General features: G+C 45.5%; 1 protein-coding gene across 6 annotated transcripts in view; it reads right to left on the bottom strand.

The window, feature by feature from the left end:
* The window catches only part of mfsd8l1 (major facilitator superfamily domain containing 8-like 1), an 84,486-nt gene that overhangs the window by 32,887 nt on the left and 29,978 nt on the right, over positions 1 to 21,621 (bottom strand). For 5 of the 6 annotated variants that reach the window (XM_072474316.1, XM_072474315.1, XM_072474313.1 and 2 more), the window contains 3 exons: positions 14,710 to 14,829; positions 5,951 to 6,030; positions 2,903 to 3,266 (listed from right to left, as the gene is read on the bottom strand). In XM_072474316.1, coding sequence (XP_072330417.1) covers positions 2,903 to 3,266; positions 5,951 to 6,030; positions 14,710 to 14,829 — 564 coding nt within the window. The remainder of the gene's footprint in view (positions 1 to 2,902; positions 3,267 to 5,950; positions 6,031 to 14,709; positions 14,830 to 21,621) is intronic. The other variant, XM_072474311.1, reaches the window with a different exon arrangement.

Raw genomic sequence — 21,621 nt, 5'->3', positions numbered from 1 at the left:
TCACAGCACGGAGCAATTCTGCAGCCTGCCCGGTTTAAAAGCAGTTCACAGCCCACAGTGAGCGAAAGGCTCTTTGTTTACAGAGCACGTCAAAGGCCAGAGTGAAGGAAAAAACTCTTTGTGATGATCAAGTTTGGGGGGGGGGGGGGGGGGGGGGGAAACGCTGCTGCGCAATCACTGAGATAATGCAATGGCCGCCCAGGAGTGTTAAGACGTGACAGCGATTAAAAATTGGGATGATTAAACCAGAGTATGATCTGTACATATTAGTGTAGCCTTTCCCTACCTTAGAGTAGTTGTGCCCTCCTAACAGTCCCAAGAGTCTTGCTCGTCTAATTGGTCATCACCAGTTGACCCTCAGCAATATCAGCTGCCCACAGTCTCACAGTTAGGGTGAGGGCTGAAACCTTAAGTGCAAAGGGATGAAGGTTGGATCCAGGGCATCGGGAGGGAAAGTCTTGAGTACGTGAATATCCTGGGAGATCCAACAGCCCTCAAGGTTCACATAGGCATTCAGTTGCCACAACACATGATGATCCCCACTGCTGCTGATATTGAGGGAGAAATCAAATGCAAGCCCATAGACGACTCTGATAGGGTGACGGCAGTGATCGTGGCCAGTAAAGCAATGAAGTGTAATGGACAGCAAAGAAGTGAGGCAGCGCTGGCTGCTAGAGACGGTGTACTCTTTCTCCCATTTCTCTCAGATTACTGATTTGTCTCAGAATGGAGCCAGTGGAGCTGGCAATAATTTAAATAACACCACTGCAGGCGGACAGACAACACCGACTCCAAGAAGCCTAACCCAAGGAGGACTCTGCGCCACGGGGCAGGAGGCCGCAGGTCAGGCTCAAGACCAGCCATCAGGCCGAGGAGGAGAAATCCAAGCCATCGGAGGATACCTCGGTTTTACAGGACTCACACGCCATTCCTGTCGGACACCATGTATCCCCACAGACTCTGTCTGAACAGAGACAGGCAGAGAGGTACCTCTGTCATGTTCTTGCAGACCTGGCGCCACTTGGAGGAGGAGGGCACCTGTTCCCTGTGGTCAAGTACGTCATGGCAGTCCTGAACTTTGTCACTGGCTCATCCAGATCTCAACCAGTGATTTTTGTAGGTTATCTCAATCATCAGTCCACAAGTGCATCTTACAGATCTGTATTCCCCAACATCTCCACTTTGACCTTGACCAGGCCCACCAAGATGCCCGGTTTCAAGATTCATTGCCATCACTGGGATGCCTCAGGTCCAGGGGGGGCACATGTGGCCTTGAGAGTACCGTGGCATCAGGGAGTTCCCTTCATCAATCATAAGAGGTTCCTGCGACCAGCGGATGAACATCATGCACATGTGTGCAGACTTCCCTGGGAGCAGGCATGACAGCTTCATCCTGGGGCATTCGCAGATCCCTGGGATCTTCAAGGACCACCTCAGGCTGCTGAGATGGATCTTGGGGGGCAAGGGCTATCCATTGAGGGAATGGCTGATGATACCAGTGCAGACGCCCAAAACCATGGTTGAGCCCCATTATAATGAAGCTCATAGTGCCACTTGATCAGTAAGCCATGGTGCATAGGGCTGCTGAAGATGCATTTGTGCTGCCTCAGCTGGTTCAGCAATGTTCTTCAACATAGCCCCCTGAGGGTGTACCACGTTGCCGTTGTCTGTTGTGCCCTCCACAACCTCATCATCATCTTTATTATTGTCACAAGTAGGCTTACATTAACACTGCAATGAAGTTACTGTGAAAAGCCCCTAGTCGCCACATTCTCGGCGCCTGTTCGGTACACAGAGGGAGAATTCAGAATGTCCAATTTACCCAATAGCACGTCTTTCGGGACTTGTGGGAGGAAACCGGAGCACCCGGAGGAAACCCACGCAGACACAGGGAGAACGTGCAGACTCTGCACAGTGACCCAAGTCGGGAATCGAACCAGAGACCCTGGCACTGTGAAGCAACAGTGCTAACCATTGTGCTACCGCACTGTGCAACCTGGCATAGCAGCTGGTGACATGCTGGAAGAGGAGGAGAAGGAGGAATGTGCCACTTCCTCTGAGGAGGACCAGGAGGGAGTGGAGTAAGAGCCCGAGAAGGACCCCAAGGAAGGAGTACAGACGACGGCAGGGTTGGTCAGGCCAGGAGGACCAGGGTAGCCTTCATAGCCTCCAGGTTCACTCATTAGAAGATTTGGTGTTCCACAAACCGCCACTCCTCCCCCCCACAAACCTTCAACCTCCCGAAGACCTTGCCCCTCAACCTCTACCCCCCCCCCCCTTCGAAAGTCTCACTGACATATCACCTAGGGTGATGTGTCTGGGTTGACCGTGTAAGTAAGGCAGGAGGGTGATGTCAACTCTATCCGAGGAAAGCGGAGATGCTCTTCAGACTCCACTTATGTCTGATTAAATGGGGAGAATAACCATCCCTATGTGAGAGGGGTCGAAGACAGAGGAGTTATGGCTTTGAGGTGCAATGTTATTTAATACGGTGATTTGTAACAGTGCAACATTATTAATGCCCTTATTAATGGCATCTACTTTTACCCGTACCCACTGAGCACCTACAACTTCTTAATCTTCCCTGCCCTACCGCTACATCTAGGTGTCATCCCAGGATGTACATCAGTGTGGAGACAGCATGCTGCCTTCCACTCCCTATGGCCTGAGATGCGGGAGTCCTCTGGAGGGGCCTTCTTTGAAATTTGATTAAAATCTAATACATACTTTAACACAACTGAAAACCAATAAGCAGAATACATGGATGATCCACAGCACAACCATCTCTGAATAAGTCACTCAACAAGCAAAGGAAGTTTAAGTTTCAAAACAATTCTACAAATGAGTGGGGTGGGGCAGGAGCTTACAAATGGATTACAGTTAATAATTTGCAAATACCCACCTTTAGTGGCACTAAAATACCCACCTTTAGTGGCACTAAAATTGTGGAATGGATTATCATTCGCTTTGCAATCTTCATCAATGTGTCCATTAGGTATATAGTGATAGTCATCTACTGTGCTATTTTCACCATCCATTTCATTAGTTGGTGGAACATGTGATTTTTCATCTTCCTTAATGCTACCATACCGATTGTTCTCTGCAGCTGCATGGTTCACATCATCATCATCTTGAACCAAAGGTTCTTCTTCCTCCACAGCTGAAATGAGTCTTTGTTGAGAATTGCGTTTGGGAACCAATGGAAGGTCATAATACATAAAAATTATTATCACTTGAAGAATGATCCACATAAGACACATGAACAACTGTAATAAAATGAACAAAAACATATTAGTGGGTGTGTAAGAGATTTCCGTGCATAGTTAAGTCTGAATTCTGGCTCAATTACCATGCAAAAATACCTATTCAAATGCTTTCTTGCAACTTATCATAATTAGTACATCATCCTAATAGAGTAGGTTGAAAGTTTGTGGGGAAAATTGGTACCCTGTAGCTCAACATATTCAGACTTCTAGACGTCACTGTTTATTGTTCCGTATTTATACAATCTTGAAAATGTTGTTTTCTTTACATCTGCAATTAATTTCCAAATTAAGTCACAAGTTGCATCTCCTATAACTCTGCCCCTGCCCCTCCCTGCACTCCTTGGCAGAGCAGCTCACAGCAAAGTCTGTCGCCATTTCAGAGGGGCTGTCCTTGCTTAGTTTCACTTATCCACTAGCAGCCAGAGCATCACTAAATTTTAGTTAGTTGCGTCTCTTTGCTTTTGCCTTCAATACCAAGTTATTCCCAGACAAGCTACAACTTACAGAAAATGCCACAGTCCCTGTCCCCACCTACAATAATCTTCAATAATTTCATAAGACCCTCCCTCTGCAAACTCGACTGGCTTCCCATTCTCCAGCTTGCAGAATTAAAAATGGCCTGCACCCTCAGCTTACCACACTTAAATGATCTTTTTCTGCCTTATGTCCTTGCACGTACTCTATGCTCCTCTAACACTGAGATTTCCTTGCTTCCTCTACTCCATCGTCAACAGCTGCTTATAGGAGCAGCAAAGGGCCTGCGATCTTAACTAAAATAAAATACTTTCCTCTTCACTGTAAAGCACAAAGATGTAGTCATCCATTCAGAGTGCTATATCAGGACATTTCAATTTTTTTCTAAAAATGCACTAAATTGTATTTTTGGGGATTTCTAACATGGGCGCGATCGAACAGATATCACAACCCTGCACCCGAAAAACAGCTCGCTGTGGCCAATAGAAGCTGGAAGACGCTGCTCTCTGGATCTACATGGTTTGCAACACCTCACGTGATCTTGCGAGATGTTGCAATGTAAATCCCGCCCATTGTGGGCGGCATCACTTTTTGGCAAATCTGCATATTGAAGCGAGACAGCTAGACTCACTCTAATATACAGTTTTCCGAGGCACCCGAAACATTGGGATCTATCCCTTTTGCCTCGGAGACCTCGGGCGAGTGCCGTTCAGTACTGGTCTCCACAAACGGCAACCAGACAGAACGGCACTTGTGGGGGTCTCCCCCGGGATCGGAGACCCCCAGGTGCATGCCCTTTCTACAGGGTGCCAGCATGCAATTCCACCTGGGTCCCAGCATGGCATTGCCAGTGCCTAGGTGGCACTGCCAGCTGGTAAGGGCACTGCCAGAGTACCAGGTTGACACTGACAAGCTGGCATTTTCCATGCAGTGGCAATCAGATCGGGGGTGCCCTGCACGATTATCGGAATGCATCGCTCACTACACCGAGGAGTTCTGACGAGCAGAGCTCCTCAATGCATAAAACGGGGCTATGTGAGACCTCAGCCGCGCATTTCCCACTGAGGTCCTCTATCTAATCCGAGTGACGTTCGAGTGTGTTGTGCTTCTCGCGCTCGCTGTGAGACTTTGTTCCCATTTAGTTAAATCCCGGCTTATATGTTTTGGTTTAAAATACTTAAGCTAGTTCAGAAGAAATATTCACTGTCGAGAAACAAACTCAAAGTTTGGTGTTAGCATTGCAGCATTTTAAAATTTATGTTGCAAGCATTGCTTTGAAGGAAATTTTATAACATACGGACCACAATCCTTTGAAATTTCTGGAAACGTTTCAAAACCAGAATGTTCAGGTGAATTTTATTACTGCAACCACTTATTTACAAATTTGTTGTGTTCAGTTGTTGAATTTCAATGGGAGGCAAGACGGAGTTTATAACTTAAGACAAGATCATAAATTTTATTTTACCAGAAAGTCGTGGCAATAGGAAAACATAAAGGTAAATTTCAAAGAAGAAGGACAATGGGAAAAATTGAAAAAGGAAATAATATACTTGAGGAAAGATGTGAAAGCTGTTCAGAGAGAAGCAATGGAAGACCTCCCTAGAGTGTGCTGTGTGCTGAGAGAGAACTGTGAAAAGAAGCTAAGTGACCTTCAGCCAACCCAGTTATCTCTTTACTAGAAAGTAAGGTTTTGGTGTAAGGTGTATTGGAATTTTCACAGCAGAGTGGGAGAAGAGAAGTCCTGTGATAAACCTCCCGACAGCAACAATGGGTCTTTTGGTAATATTACTGGAATTATTGATAAATTAAATATCTATAAGAGATGGTTGCCTAAAGGAGTGCTTGTGAGTCTAACCAAGTAGGAATCTTTTTGGGGGGGGGATGTTCTATAAGACTAATTTTAACTGTGCAAATTAAATCTTGTGTTTTTTTTTCTTTTCTTGATAAATGTTTTAACGCAATATTTAAAATCTTCAAAAGTGTCACTGGAATTATAGCTTCTGACTTCAGTAGACATATCTTCTCTTGGTAAATTACAAAAAGAAACGGGTTGTGACAGCTTGGCAACTTTCCCATTCGGATTTGGTTTGCATGACACTTAGCCTCTGCGAGATCATGGCAATTATAAAAATGCCACTAATTATTATAATTATTCTTAATTCTACCTGAATTCACAAAGCAAAAGTTTAAAAGAACAGAGTAATTCTTACCCCAGGTGACGTGTATTTATTTACTTTAAATGGTCCCAGGTTGAAGTTACAAAGTCTCAGGAAAAGATTAAATCCTGGTCCTAAAAGAAAAGCATAAAAACAATTTGGATCAATTTTTTAAACATTGGTGGAACGCTATTAATAGTGAAGATTTTAAAATGACCACTGGAGGCAGAAGAATAGTTAATGAGCTCAAGATTTAAAGGAGATGTGAAAGGTCTGCTTTGAGATCTCTGGAAACCCTACCACAGAGAGTTGTGCATGTTCCATCAAAGCTGTAATAGGATCGAGGGTTATGGGGAGCAGGCAGGAAAATGGAGTTGAGGCAGAGGATACTGAATAGCAGAGCAGGCTTGAGGGGCTGAATCGTCGACCAGTCCTATTCTTATATTCCCATAAAGCTCATACTGAAGCAAGTTCATGAAACTCATTGTGCAGAAAACTGTGGAGGTCAAGTCACTGAGCGTCTTTAAGAAAGTGATAAATAGGTTCTTGATTAAGAAGGGGATCAGGGGTTGTGGGGAGAAGACAGGCGAATAATGGGGATGAGAAAGATATCAGCCATGATTGAATGGTGGAGCAGACTCAATGGGCTGAATGGCCTAATTCTGCTCCTATATCTTATGGTCTTACAAGTTCCATTTTCTTAAGGGAACAGTCAATTAACGACCCAATTTTTTAAAAACATAATGAAGGAAAAAATAAATTATTTTAAAAGATATGCAAATTGTTACATTCAAGATTAGTTCTGAAAGGTGATCAATGTCATTTTGAATTGTATCACTTTTTGCAGTTAGTTATATCCACTGTCAGCACCAAGCAATCCAAGTGTTCGACAGATGTGAAAAATGCACGCCCTCCTTCTGGGCTATATTTATGATTCGAAGAGAAAGATAGCCCAGAAAAAACCCATGAACAAAAAAGGACAAGACAGAGACAGAACAAAACAAGTGCAAGAACAAGTCCAACAGTGGGCATGCCGAACCTTGTAGGTAGGAGCGAACAGCAAACTGCAGACAGTTTGATCAAAGAACAAAGAACAAAGAAATGTACAGCACAGGAACAGGCCCTTCGGCCCTCCAAGCCCGTGCCGACCATACTGCCTGACTAAACTACAATCTTCTACACTTCCTGGGTCCGTATCCTTCTATTCCCATCCTATTCATATATTTGTCAAGATGCCCCTTAAATGTCCCTATCGTCCCTGCTTCCACTACCTCCTCCGGTAGTGAGTTCCAGGCACCCACTACCCTCTGCGTAAAAAACTTGCCTCGTACATCTACTCTAAACCTTGCCCCTCTCACCTATGCCCCCTAGTAATTGACCCCTCTACCCTGGGGAAAAGCCTCTGACTATCCACTCTGTCTATGCCCCTCATAATTTTGTAGACCTCTATCAGGTCGCCCCTCAACCTCCTTCGTTCCAGTGAGAACAAACCGAGTTTATTCAATCGCTCCTCATAGCTTATGCCCTCCATACCAGGCAACATTCTGGTAAATCTCTTCTGCACCCTCTCTAAAGCCTCCACATCCTTCTGGTAGTGTGGCGACCAGAATTGAACACTATACTCCAAGTGTGGCCTAACTAAGGTTCTATACAGCTGCAACATGACTTGCCAATTCTTATACTCAATGCCCCGGCCAATGAAGGCAAGCATGCCGTATGCCTTCTTGACTACCTTCTCCACCTGTGTTGCCCCTTTCAATGACCTGTGGACCTGTACTCCTAGATCTCTTTGACTTTCAATACTCTTGAGGGTTCTACCATTCACTGTATATTCCCTACCTGCATTAGCCCTTCCAAAATGCATTACCTCACATTTGTCCGGATTAAACTCCATCTGCCATCTCTCCGCCCAAGTCTCCAGACAATCTAAATCCTGCTGTATCCTCAGACAGTCCTCATCGCTATCCGCAATTCCACCAACCTTTGTGTCGTCTGCAAACTTACTAATCAGACCAGTTACATTTTCCTCCAAATCATTTATATATACTACAAAGAGCAAAGGTCCCAGCACTGATCCCTGTGGAACACCACTGGTCACAGCCCTCCAATTAGAAAAGCATCCCTCCATTGCTACCCTCTGCCTTCTATGGCCTAGCCAGTTCTGTATCCACCTTGCCAGTTCACCCCTGATCCCGTGTGACTTCACCTTTTGTACTAGTCTACCATGAGGGACCTTGTCAAAGGCCTTACTGAAGTCCATATAGACAACATCTACTGCCCTACCTGCATCAATCATCTTAGTGACCTCCTCGAAAAACTCTATCAAGTTAGTGAGACACGACCTCCCCTTCACAAAACCGTGCTGCCTCTCACTAATACGTCCATTTGCTTCCAAATGGGAGTAGATCCTGTCTCGAAGAATTCTCTCCAGTAATTTCCCTACCACTGAAGTAAGGCTCACCGGCCTGTAGTTCCCGGGATTATCCTTGCTACCCTTCTTAAACAGAGGAACAACATTGGCTATTCTCCAGTCCTCCGGGACATCCCCTGAAGACAGCGAGGATCCAAAGATTTCTGTCAAGGCCTCAGCAATTTCCTCTCCAGCCTCCTTCAGTATTCTGGGGTAGATCCCATCAGGCCCTGGGGACTTATCTACCTTAATATTTTTTAAGACACCCAACACCTCGTCTTTTTGGATCACAACGTGACCCAGGCTATCTACACCCCCTTCTCCAGACTCAACATCTACCAATTCCTTCTCTTTGGTGAATACTGATGCAAAGTATTCATTTAGTACCTCGCCCATTTCCTCTGGCTCCACACATAGATTCCCTTGCCTATCCTTCAGTGGGCCAACCCTTTCCCTGGCTACCCTCTTGCTTTTTATGTACGTGTAAAAAGCCTTGGGATTTTCCTTAACCCTATTTGCCAATGACTTTTCATGACCCCTTCTAGCCCTCCTGACACCTTGCTTAAGTTCCTTCCTACTTTCCTTATATGCCACACAGGCTTCGTCTGTTCCCAGCCTTTTAGCCCTGACAAATGCCTCCTTTTTCTTTTTGACGAGGCCTACAATATCACTCGTCATCCAAGGTTCCCGAAAATTGCCGTATTTATCTTTCTTCCTCACAGGAACATGCCTGTCCTGTATTCCTTTCAACTGACACTTGAAAGCCTCCCACATGTCAGATGTTGATTTGCCCTCAAACATCCGCCCCCAATCTATGTTCTTCAGTTCCCGCCTAATATTGTTATAATTAGCCTTCCCCCAATTTAGCACATTCATCCTCGGACCACTCTTATCCTTGTCCACCAGTACTTTAAAACTTACTGAATTGTGGTCACTGTTACCGAAATGCTCCCCTACTGAAACATCTACCACCTGGCCGGGCTCATTCCCCAATACCAGGTCCAGTACCGCCCCTTCCCTAGTTGGACTGTTTACATATTGTTTTAAGAAGCCCTCCTGGATGCTCCTTACAAACTCCGCCCCGTCTAAGCCCCTGGCACTAAGTGAGTCCCAGTCAATATTGGGGAAGTTGAAGTCTCCCATCACCACAACCCTGTTGTTTTTACTCTTTTCCAAAATCTGTCTACCTATCTGCTCCTCTATCTCCCGCTGGCTGTTGGGAGGCCTGTAGTATACCCCCAACATTGTGACTGCACCCTTCTTATTCCTGATCTCTACCCATATAGCCTCACTGCCCTCTGAGGTGTCCTCTCGCAGTATAGCTGTGATATTCTCCCGAACAAGTAGCGCAACTCCGCCTCCCCTTTTACATCCCCCTCTATCCCGCCTGAAACATCTAAATCCTGGAACGTTTAGCTGCCAATCCTGCCCTTCCCTCAACCAGGTCTCTGTAATGGCAACAACATCATAGTTACAAGTAGTAATCCAAGCTCTAAGTTCATCTGCCTTACCCATAATGCTCCTTGCATTAAAACATATGCACTTCAGGCCACCAGACCCGCTGTGTTCAGCAACTTCTCCCCGTCTGCTCTGCCTCAGAGCCACACTGTCCCTATTCCCTAGTTCTCCCTCAATGCTCTCACCTTCTGACCTATTGCTCCCGTGCCCACCCCCCTGCCATACTAGTTTAAACCCTCCCGTGTGACACTAGCAAACCTCGCGGCCAGGATATTTATGCCTCTCCGGTTTAGATGCAACCCGTCCATCTTATACAGGTCACACCTGCCCCGGAAGAGCTCCCAGTGGTCCAGATAACGGAAACCCTCCCTCCTACACCAGCTGTTTAGCCACGTGTTTGTCTGCTCTATCTTCCTATTTCTAGCCTCACTGGCACGTGGCACAGGGAGTAATCCCGAGATTACAACCCTCGAGGTCCTGTCTTTTAACTTTCTGCCTAGCTCCCTGAACTCCTGCTGCAGGACCTCATGCCCCTTCCTGCCTATGTCGTTAGTACCAATATGTACAACGACCTCTGCCTGTTTGCCCTCCCCCTTCAGGATTCCCTCTACCCGTTCGGAGACATCCTGGACCCTGGCACCAGGGAGGCAACATACCATCCTGGAGTCTCTTTCACGTCCACAGAAGCGCCTATCTGTGCCCCTGACTATAGAGTCCCCTATTACAAATTGGAAGTATCATTTCTCGCTCTAGGTGATCAGTTTTAGAAGGTGGAGAAATGCTGGCCTGAATTTGAAATACCATGCTATAATGTCATAGAGATAGCACAGGCATGGCTCAAAAAAAATAAGGGCAGGCATGGGTACTGAATATTATTGGTTACAATGTGCTCAGGAAAGAAAGGAAGAAGGGTGGTAGTGTTGATTAAGGAAAACGTTACAGTACTGGAGAGTGAGGATATCTTAGAGGGTTCAAGGATGAAATCTATTTTGTTAGAGCCAAGAAACAATATAGAGGAACTATTACTCTTCTAGTATTATACAGGCTACCAGTGGGCAAGATGAAAAGGAAAAAATTTGCAATGAAATTATAAATAGATGCAAGAATTATAGACTTTTAAAACATTTGTTCAGGAGATCTGGGCTTCACTGACCAGGCCAGCATCATTGCCCATCCCTAATTACCCTTGAGAATCACAGAAACTCCACAGTGCAGAAGGAGGCTCATTGAGTCTGCACCGCCCCTCTGAAAGAGCACCATGGGCCAGCCATGTGCTTGGGATGTCAGAATCCTGACTGCCAAAGCAAATCTTCTTTGCCCTGCTCAAGGAATGCTTCTGAACAAGAGGACGACAAAGGGAGCGCTTCACAGACACGCTGAAGGCCTATCTTAAGTTAGGGCAGGGTGTCTTTGAAGTGCTTCTTTTGTCGTCCTCTTGTTCAGAAGCCTTCCTCGAGCTGAGCAAAGAAGATTTGCTTTGGCAGTCAGGACTCTGAACTCATGCAACATAGACGTCAACACTTGGAAAATCCTTGCGCAGAAGAGACCTCCTTGGAGGAACCTCTTGATTGAAGGGATACAAATCTTCGACAACACCTGATGACAGGAGGATGCCTGGAAAAGGAGCCCAAGAAATGAATCTCCATGTTCTAGAGTCCAAAAACCAATCCCATCTCCTGGAAACACCAAGTGTGGGATTGAAGATGCGGATTTAGGATCGAGCTCATCAGCCATGCAAGAACCGGCAGAACCCATGACCAGTAACATAGAACATTACAGCGCAGTACAGGCCCTTCAGCCCTCGATGTTGCGCCAACCTGTGAAACCACTCTAAAGCCCATCTACACTATTCCCTTATCGTCCATATGTCTATCCAATGACCATTTGAATGCCCTTAGTGTTGGTGAGTCCACTACTGTTGCAGGCAGGGCATTCCACGCCCTTACTACTCTCTGAGTAAAGAACCTACCTCCGACATCGGTCCTATATCTATCTCCCCTCAATTTAAAGCTATGTCCCCTCGTGCTACATCACCATCTGAGGAAAAAGGCTCTCACTGTCCACCCTATCTAATCCTCTGATCATCTTGTATGCTTCTATTAAGTCACCTCTTAACCTTCTTCTCTCTAACGAAAACAGCCTCAAGTCCCTCAGCCTTCCCTCATAAGATCTTCCCTCCATACCAGGCAACATTCTGGTAAATCTCCTCTGCACCCTTTCCAATGCGTCCACATCCTTCCTATAATGCGGCGACCAGAATTGCACGCAATACTCCAAATGTGGCCGCACCAGAGTTTTGTACAGCTGCAACATGACTTCATGGATCCGAAACTCAATCCCTCTACCAATAAAAGCAAACACACCGTACGCCTTCTTAACAACCCTCTGAACCTGGGTGGCAACTTTCAGGGATCTATGTACATGGACACCAAGATCTCTCTGCTCATCCACAGTGCCAAGAATCTTACCATTAGCCCAGTACTCTGTCTTCCTGTTATAACATGGAGTTTCTTAGGTGGACAATCATACTTGTTAGAGAGTGATCGCTGAAGAAGTAGATAGAAGTAGTTATGCAAAGGGCAGGAAAGAAAGTGGGCTCCGGTGAATGTTCTAGATCAGTTATGTCTCTGACTGGACGAGGAAGGCTTCATTACTGAATCCAGTTGAGGGTAATGAGGTAGATCAAGTAGGGGAACATTTAAAGGCACAGTGATCAAAGGTTTAGGTTAACTATTGAAAAGGACCAGAGCAATTCAGGGTAAATTGAGGTCTGCAAAACGTCAATTGGGTAAGAACAGATTTGGCCCAGGTAAATTGAGATCAAAGATTGTCAGGCAAAACTGTAACAGAGCCATTGAGTGGATTTAAAGAGGAGAAAGCTTGGGTACCGCCACAGTGGATTCCCATCAGGGAACCAAAGCCAGAGCTTCCGGAATGACGAAAGAGACAGAGAGGGAGGTGAAGCAAAAAGTGGGTGCATAGGACAGATGTGAAGTAATGGAAGAAAGAACCAGTTAGAATATGGAATGTTCAGAGGGGAAATGAAAGAAATGTTAAGGACAGAAGCGGAAGTCAATTTAAAAGGCAAAAATTTCTCAATAGAAATGTGTTTTTGATTTGTTTCCTCCTTTATAAGCGGTAATGTATTTCCCAACCCCTCTGTTTGGTGTGATCCAATTTCTGGGTCGCAAAGTTGTCTCCTGTGCATAAGTACAGTAAAAGAGGAATCGAGAAAATAAAAATTTACAAGGCAAATATTATAGAGCAAAGAATTATTGTTTCATGTGGGTTCCAGGACCTTGAATCAAAGTTCAATGAGGTATTTATTCACAACCATTACCACCATCCGGTGTATCAGGTACAATACCAGTGACTGGAGGTTCTTCCTACTGATCCTCACTGACTTTTGTTATGCTTTCTTGGTACCACACTTTATGAAATGCTGTTTTGATGTTGAGGAAGAGTTACTCTAGATCAGGTTGAGCAGAACGCAGGGTGGGAAGCAGTTAAAAAATTTAAATAGGCCTGTAACTTCAGCAGTGGCAATCTCCATCAGATTACCACTTTTGATGGACTTACCGCCATTGGGTTTCCGGAGCCCCAATCTAACCCAATCTTCCTCACTCAGGCTGGGTGAGACAGGAGCAGCGAAACTCGCCACCGGCCTGGCTGCATCGGAGTGAAGTGACAGGGGTGCAGAGGGTTAAGACATGCCCTTTTTTAAGGCACTGGTTGCTGTGGTGGAGGAGGAGGGGGTGGTTGAGGGTCAGTCTGGGAGAGGGGAATGTTGGTCCGAGAGAGGAAGGGTCAGACCAGCTCTCACTGGGAGGGTGTGGTGTGGGCCCTGCTTGTACTGATCTGGTGTGCCGCTCAGAGTCTTGTCAGGCTTCAGCTCAAATGGCAGACAGTCACGAGTGCCATTCAATGAGGGAGTTTGGAGATTACTGCCATCATTTAACTAATAATGTGGGCTTCTTGATAGGATATCCCGTCCTTTAATAAGAATTAATTATTTATTCTTTAGTGAGACTTTGGCTGTGCTCCAGTAAATAGAACTATAGTGCCATCTGGTACTGTTTCCAAGATACTGCACGGAAATGTCAAATAAGTTGCTCGAATCAGTTAATTGATAGTCATTTGACCTTAGATACTGCCCCACCATACACAATGTGTCATCCATTGCACCGTGTAGCAAGTGTTTTTATTTAAATCCTCCTTGGTACTCAGGTAAATGAAATAATGGTTATTTCTGCCATACTAACTGGAAAGTTTGACTTGAGAGCAACACTAAATCAAGAATTGTACATTTGACTTCGTAGTTCAGAAAATTATTTTCAAAGTATATTTTTAGCCATTTTGACTGAGGAGCATAATGATCAATGAGAAAAGTGTAATTCCGTTGGAGAAGGGTCCTATTACACAGTGTTATAATAAACATATTCTGATTTGAATTATATGTATGGATGTCTTTATCAAGTTGTGAGCAAGCGTGAGTGACATCCTCAGTAGCACGGGTTTCAGCATTGGCCACAAGGAGCTTGTGTATAGTTGTGTATAACTGCTGCTAGTTTCTAAACTGTTACTTAAATTTTTTCTATGTAAGTGAAGAAGATTCATTTCACTACCTTTTTGTGGTCAGGTTACCACAGGTCCACATCTAAGACCTGGATAAGTGTGTATCAAGACCACAATTCACTCATTACTTGTGGCTCTAATTAAGACAGCTCAACATCTCCACTGAAATGGCACTAGGTGGATTCTTTATTAAGGGGTGAATGGTTATCGGGGGTAGGCAGGAACGTGGGGTTGAGGTTTAAATCAGATCAGCCATGATCTTATTGAATGACGCAACAGGATCGAGAGGTCTCCTCCTGCTCCTACTTTATATGTTTGTACTATGCATTCCACAGCTTTGCATTACCACTAACTATACATTAACACTTACCAATTAGGAGCCCAGCCTGTCGTGCAGCCATGACGACAGCAAATACTGTAGCCCGTTCCTCTGTTGTGGTCGAACGAGTAAGGTATCCAAAAATGCATGCACCAGCTCCTGTACCTATACCTGTAAAGTAATAATTACAGGTCTTTTTAGCAGATGAGCTAGTTAAAGCACCATTTACTGCAATCAATTTTTAATAGTCAATGAGTCTTGCCATTTAGAGAACAAAAATGATTAGTGGCAGACAGCAACAATCAGTCTTTTTGCACAAAAGTTTGACATTAACAGCTTTTCACAGTGAACATTACTTTTACTTTGGCTTAAAATATTAGGGTGTTTTCTTTTGCTGAAGGTTAAAATGTGACCCCGATGAACTACTTCCTTGGTGATAAACAGAGATTACATGATTTTTCTCCATTGAAGAATAAAAAAAGCAAGGTCAGAAAATAAATCATCTTATATTTACATAAAGGTTCTGAATTCCGAATCCTCTTTCACAACCTATTGCCAAAGCAGAACTTTGGACTGTTTCAAAAGAAAATCAGATAGTTTGCTGAAGAGAAATGCGAAAGGATATCGAAAGCAAGCAGAATTGTTGTAACAAACCTGGTTGCTCCTTTGATGAGCAAACACACAAATTGGATTGGTGGGTCAAAACAGTTTGATTCTATTCTATATACCATCATCAATATAGACATGTGCAAGGCCGGTAAAGACCTCCTTTCAATCCATCTGGCTTGCTAGAGTTCGACAACAAAATGCAGAATTCACTACCTTTATCCCTCAATTGATTTTATTGCTAATTGTCTTTCAATACCCTCTTAAAATCAGAGATTATCAGCTTCAATTGCCTCACCGTACAGTTCATCCCAAGCATTCATCAACTATTTTGTGATATAGTTAAATGTGATCTGTCCATTATTTTCCTTCATAAATGCGATCCTATGGCCCTTCTTATTGTTCATGAAACGGAGATAAACCGTTTCTCCAGGTAGAACTTCTTCATATCCTTAAGGACCTGAATCACACCAGTGTTCCCCTTTCATTCATTTCTCCAACACCAATATACTCAGCTTCTGTAGTTTCCCCTTGCAGTTCAGGGTCGAAATTCTCCGACCCCCCGCCGGGTCGGAGAATCGCCGGGGGCTGGCGTGAATCCCGCCCCCGTCGGTTGCCGAAGTCTCCAGCACCGGAGATTCGGTGGGGACGGGAATCGTGCCGCGCCGGTTGGCGGGCCCCCCCCCACTCGATTCTCCGGCCCGGATGGGCCGAAGTCCCGCTGATAAATTGCCTGTCCCGCCGGCGTAATTTGAACCACCTACCTTAACGGTGGGACAAGGCGGTTTGGGCGGGCTCCGGGGTCCTGGGGGGGGCGCGGGGCGATCTGGCCCCGGGGGGGTGCCCCCACGGTGGCCTGGCCCGCGATCGGGGCCCACCAATCCGCGGGCGGGCCTGTGCCGTGGGGGCACTCTTTCCTTCCGCCTCCGCCACGGTCTCCACCATGGCGGAGGTGGAAGAGACTCCCTCCACTGCGCATGCGTGGGAAACTGTCAGCGACCGCTGACGCTCCCGCGCATGCGCCGCCCGGAGATGTCATTTCCGCACCAGCTGGCGGGGCACCAAAGGCCTTTTCTGCCAGCTGGCGGGGCGGAAATTCCTCTGCCGTCGGCCTAGCCCCTCAATGTTGGGGCTCGGCCCCCAAAGATGCGGAGCATTCCGCACCTTTGGGGCGGCGCGATACCCGTCTGATTTGCGCCGTTTTGGGCGCCAGTCGGCGGACATGGCGCCATTTCCGGAGAATTTCGCCCCAGATGTCTGATACCTAGTATCAGATCAATAACCTTTTGCTGTACCTTTTCCAGTGCCATGAAGTCTCTCCTGTAATATGGTGATCAGAACTGTATATTTCAGATGGTGAAGAACAAAACATCTTTTATAAGATATTCCTGGTGTCTGATCCCTTGCATTATACAACCAAAAATCCAATTTGATTTTTTTTAAACCACTGCCACACAATGAAGATGGTTTCATTAGTGTGCACAAATGCCCCCAAATTCTTCTTTGTAATTCATCAATTATCCTGTTCATCAATAAGTCTATTTTACTTCTTGCGCAGTATGATGAAAACTAACACCATCGATATATAGTTCCAATGCTTATTCAGTGCTTTCATTCCTAGTCTTATTGCTTTGCATTTTTGATACTGAATTTTATTTACTATTTCTCAGTCCAATCTGTATAGATTCTGCTGTATCTGAAAGGTCAATCCATTGTTTGCAAACCAAGCACCTTGTCACCTTTATTATTGGAAAACGTTGACAGTTTTGTCTCCCCTCTCACTTCAAAATCTCAGAATTATAGAATGTATATATATCAAAGACTTATTTGGCAGAACATACAATTTAGTTCACCGTTCCTATGCAACTCAATTTCCAAGACTGATTCTATCCTTTCCTTGATTTCTTGCTCAGGCTAAACTCAACTGGGCTTAAGCTTTATTCAATTCTAGGCTGAAGTTCAGATCCAATATCATCCCCAAGAATATCTGCCATTTCTAGAATATTAGTCATCTATGTCAACCCTACTCTTGCCAATATTTTTGGTTCTGCAAGATTAACTGTTCAGAGGATTCCTAACTAATCTTCAGACATTCATGCTATATGAATTATCGGATACTGCCACCGACATTCTATCCAATACCAAATCTAACGATCCATCACCCCTGTAATTGCTACCCTCCAGTGGCTCACATGCTCCGGCAAATTAATTCCAAAATCCAAGTCTTATTTATAAATCTCAAGAATGAAAAATGCACAAATAAATAATTTAGGTTCAACACTTGGGTGTATGATTCAGTAGTTTGAAGGCTGTAGAACCAAAGGCTACTTTTATCTTTAACAGCTGTTGAAAGAAGCTCAGAGTGATGATACAAAGATAGGTAGGAAAGTAAGCTGTGAAGTCAACACAAGGAGGCTACAAAGGGATATAGATAGGTTGAATGGACAAGGATCTGGTAAAAGGAGTGTAATGTGGTAAAATGTGAATTCGCCCATTTTAGCAGGGAAGAATAAAAAAGCTCATTATCCAAATGGTGAGAGATTGCAGAGCTCGGAGATGCAGAATAATTTGGGTGTATTGGGGCATGAATCATAAAAGGTTGGCATGCTGGTAATTAGGAAAGGCAATAGAATGATATCATTCATTGTGAGAGGAATTAAATAAAACAATAGAGAGGTTATGCTTCAGTTATACAAGGCATTGGTAAGATCACATCTGGAGTGCTGTTTACAATATTGGTCTCCTTATTTAATGAAGAATTAAGCATTGAAGCAGTTAAAGTTTCACTAGACTAATGCCAAGAATGGGTGGGTTGTCTGTGAGGAAAGGTGGGACAGGGTAGGTTTGTTTCGGCTGGAGTTCAGAAGAGTAAGAGGCAACTTGATTGAGACCTTTAGATCCTGAGGGGTATCGATAAGGTGGATGTGAAGAGGATGTTTCCTCTTGTGGGAAAATCTAGAACTAGGGGTCCCTGTTTAAAAATAAGGGATCACCCTTTAAGATGAAGATGAGGAATTTTTTTTTCTCTGAAGGTCTTCAGTCTTTGGAACTCTGTTCCTCAAAAGGTGGTGGAACCCAGGTCTTTGACTATTTTTAAGGTAGCGCTAGATAGATTCTTTAAAAGCAAGGGGTGAAAGATTTTCGGGGGTAGGTGGGAATGTGGAGTTGAGGTCACAATCAGATCAGGCATGAGCTTGTTGAATGATGGAGCTGGTTTGAAGGGCCAAATAGACTACTCCTGCTATTAATTTATGTGCTATTGGTCCATTACTTCTGGGTTTCCCAGCATTTAGGAGGAACCCCAATAATGTGCTGGGGAATCCCTCTCGGATGTTCCCGTGTGAGAGTTTTGAACAAAGAACAAAGAAAAGTACAGCACAGGAACAGGCCCTTTGGCCCTCCAAGCCTGCGCCGACCATGCTGCCCGTCTAAACTAAAATCTTCATTCCGGGGTCCGTATCCCTCTATTCCCATCCTATTCATGTATTCGGCAAGATGCCCCATAAACGTCACTATCGTCCCTGCTTCCACCCGTCCTCCGGTAGCGACTTTCAGGCACCCACCACCCTCTGTGTAAAAAAACTTGCCTCGTACATCTCCTCTCAACATTGCCCCTCGCACCTTAAACCTATGCCCTTGAGTAATTGACCCCTCTACCCTGGGAAAAAGTCTCTGACCATCCACTTTGTCTCTGGCCCTCATAATTTTGTAGACCTCTATCAGGTCATCCCTCAACCTCCGTTGTTCCAGTGAAAACAAATCAAGTTTATTCAACCTCTCCTCAAAGCTAATGCCCACCATACCAGGCAACATCCTGGTATGCTGGTTTGCATTGCTGGTTTCCCCAGCAATTGCCTAGAAGTGCTAATTTCCTCTGGACAGTTGCGCTGGGCTGAGAACCATCCGACAGAAGTGATTTTAATTGCTAACTTTGAATGGTTCTGCCAGTTTTATCCTGATAGTTACTGTCCAAGAGTTAGTTACTCTGCAAGAGTTAGAGGGAAAAAAAATCACACAACTCCAGAGTAACTATTTAAAAAGCCCAGATTGCACGGGACCCGCCCCCCCTCCAAAAAAAAAAACACCACTACCTGATTCACCCCCTCCCCCAGCGCCTGCATCCCGGCCCTCCCAGACTGACCCCCTCTTCTTTGAGAAGATCCTGGTGATACCGCCAGAAGATATCCTGAATGCCATTATATTTTTTTTTTTTTTTTTTTTTTTTATAAATGTTTTATTGAAATTTTTTTCCCAAACAACAATTTTTCCCCTCTTACAAAGCAAACGCAACAATAACAATACAGAAATTTTAAACAATACACAAGTAACAAAACCCCTTTATCTTTGACCTAAACTTAAACTAAACCCCCCCCCCCCCCCCTCCCCCTGGGTTGCTGCTGCTGGTCATCTGTCTTCCCTCTAACGTTCCCCTAGGTAGTCGAGAAATGGCTGCCACTGCCTGGTGAACCCTTGAGCCGATCCTCTCAGGGCAAACTTTATCTGCTCCAGTTTAATGAACCCCGCCATATCATTTACCCAGGCCTCCAGTCCGGGGGGTTTCGCCTCCTTCCACATGAGTAGGATCCTGCGCCGGGCTACTAGGGACGCAAAGGCCACAACGTCGGCCTCTTTCGCCTCCTGCACTCCCGGCTCTTCCGCAACTCCAAATAGAGCTAACCCCCAGCCTGGTTTGACCCGGGCCTTCACCACCCGCGAAATCACTCCCGTCACTCCCTTCCAATACCCTTCCAGTGCCGGGCATGCCCAAAACATATGTGCGTGGTTTGCCGGGCTCCCGCCACACCTCCCACATTTGTCCTCCACTCCAAAGAACCTGCTCAATCTTGCTCCCGTTATGTGTGCTCTATGTAGCACCTTAAATTGAATCAGGCTAAGCCTGGCGCATGAGGAAGAGGAATTTACCCTGCTTAGGGCATCAGCCCACATACCCTCCTCTATCTCCTCCCCTAGTTCTTCTTCCCACTTTCCTTTTAGTTCGCCCACCGACTCCTCCCCCTCTTCCCTCATCTCTCGGTAAATCTCTGACACCTTGCCCTCTCCGACCCACACCCCTGAAAGCACCCTGTCCTGTATCCCCTGTGTCGGGAGCAATGGAAATTCCCTCACCTGTTGTCTAGTAAATGCCCTCACCTGCATATATCTCAAGAAATTTCCCCGGGGCAACTTATACTTTTCCTCCAATGCTCCCAAGCTCGCAAAAGTCCCATCTATAAATAAATCTCCCACCCTCCTAATTCCCAACTGGAACCAGCTCTGAAATCCTCCATCCATTCTTCCTGGGGCGAACCTATGGTTGTTCCTGATTGGGGACCCCACCAGGGCTCCCCGCACCCCTCTCTGTCGCCTCCACTGTCCCCAGATATTCAATGTTGCCGCCACCACCGGGTTCGTGGTAAACTTTTTAGGTGAGATCGGTAGCGGCGCCGTCACCAGCGCCTCTAAACTCGTCCCTTTACAGGACTTTCTCTCCAGTCTTTCCCACGCCGCTCCCTCACCCTCCATCATCCATTTACGTATCATTGCCACATTGGCGGCCCAATAGTAATCGCCCAAGTTCGGTAGTGCCAATCCTCCTCTGTCCCTACTACGCTGAAGGAACCCCCTCCTTACTCTCGGAACTTTCCCTGCCCACACGAAGCTCGTGATGCTCCTGTCTATTTTATTAAAAAAGGTCTTAGTGATTAGTATAGGGAGACATTGAAATACAAATAAGAACCTCGGGAGGACCATCATCTTAATTGCTTGCACCCTGCCCGCCAGCGATAGAGGCTGCATGTCCCACCTCTTGAAGTCCTCCTCCATTTGTTCTACCAACCGTGTCAGATTAAGTCTGTGCAAGGTTCCCCAGCTCCTAGCGATCTGAATCCCCAGGTATCGGAAGTTTCTTTCCACTTTCCTTAGAGGCAAGCCTTCTATCTCTCTACTCTGGTCCCCTGGATGTATCACAAATAATTCACTCTTTCCCATGTTTAGCCTATACCCCGAGAAATCCCCGAACCCCCTCAAAATTCGCATAACCTCTATCATTCCCCCCGCTGGGTCCGACACGTATAACAATAGGTCATCCGCATATAACGAGACTCGGTGTTCTTCTCCCCCTCTAATCACCCCTCTCCATTTCCTGGAGTCTCTCAACGCCATGGCCAGAGGTTCAATTGCCAACGCGAACAACAATGGAGACAGCGGGCATCCCTGTCTTGTTCCCCTATATAGTCGGAAATACTCCGATCTATGTCGACCTGTAACTACGCTTGCCGTTGGAGCCCCATAAAGAAGTCTAACCCAGCTAATAAACCCGTTCCCAAACCCAAACCTCCTTAACACTTCCCATAAATA

This window comes from Scyliorhinus torazame, chromosome 14 (genome assembly GCF_047496885.1).
Source record: "Scyliorhinus torazame isolate Kashiwa2021f chromosome 14, sScyTor2.1, whole genome shotgun sequence".
Taxonomy (NCBI): domain Eukaryota; kingdom Metazoa; phylum Chordata; class Chondrichthyes; order Carcharhiniformes; family Scyliorhinidae; genus Scyliorhinus; species Scyliorhinus torazame.
This window is presented reverse-complemented; position numbering and strand designations above follow the sequence as displayed.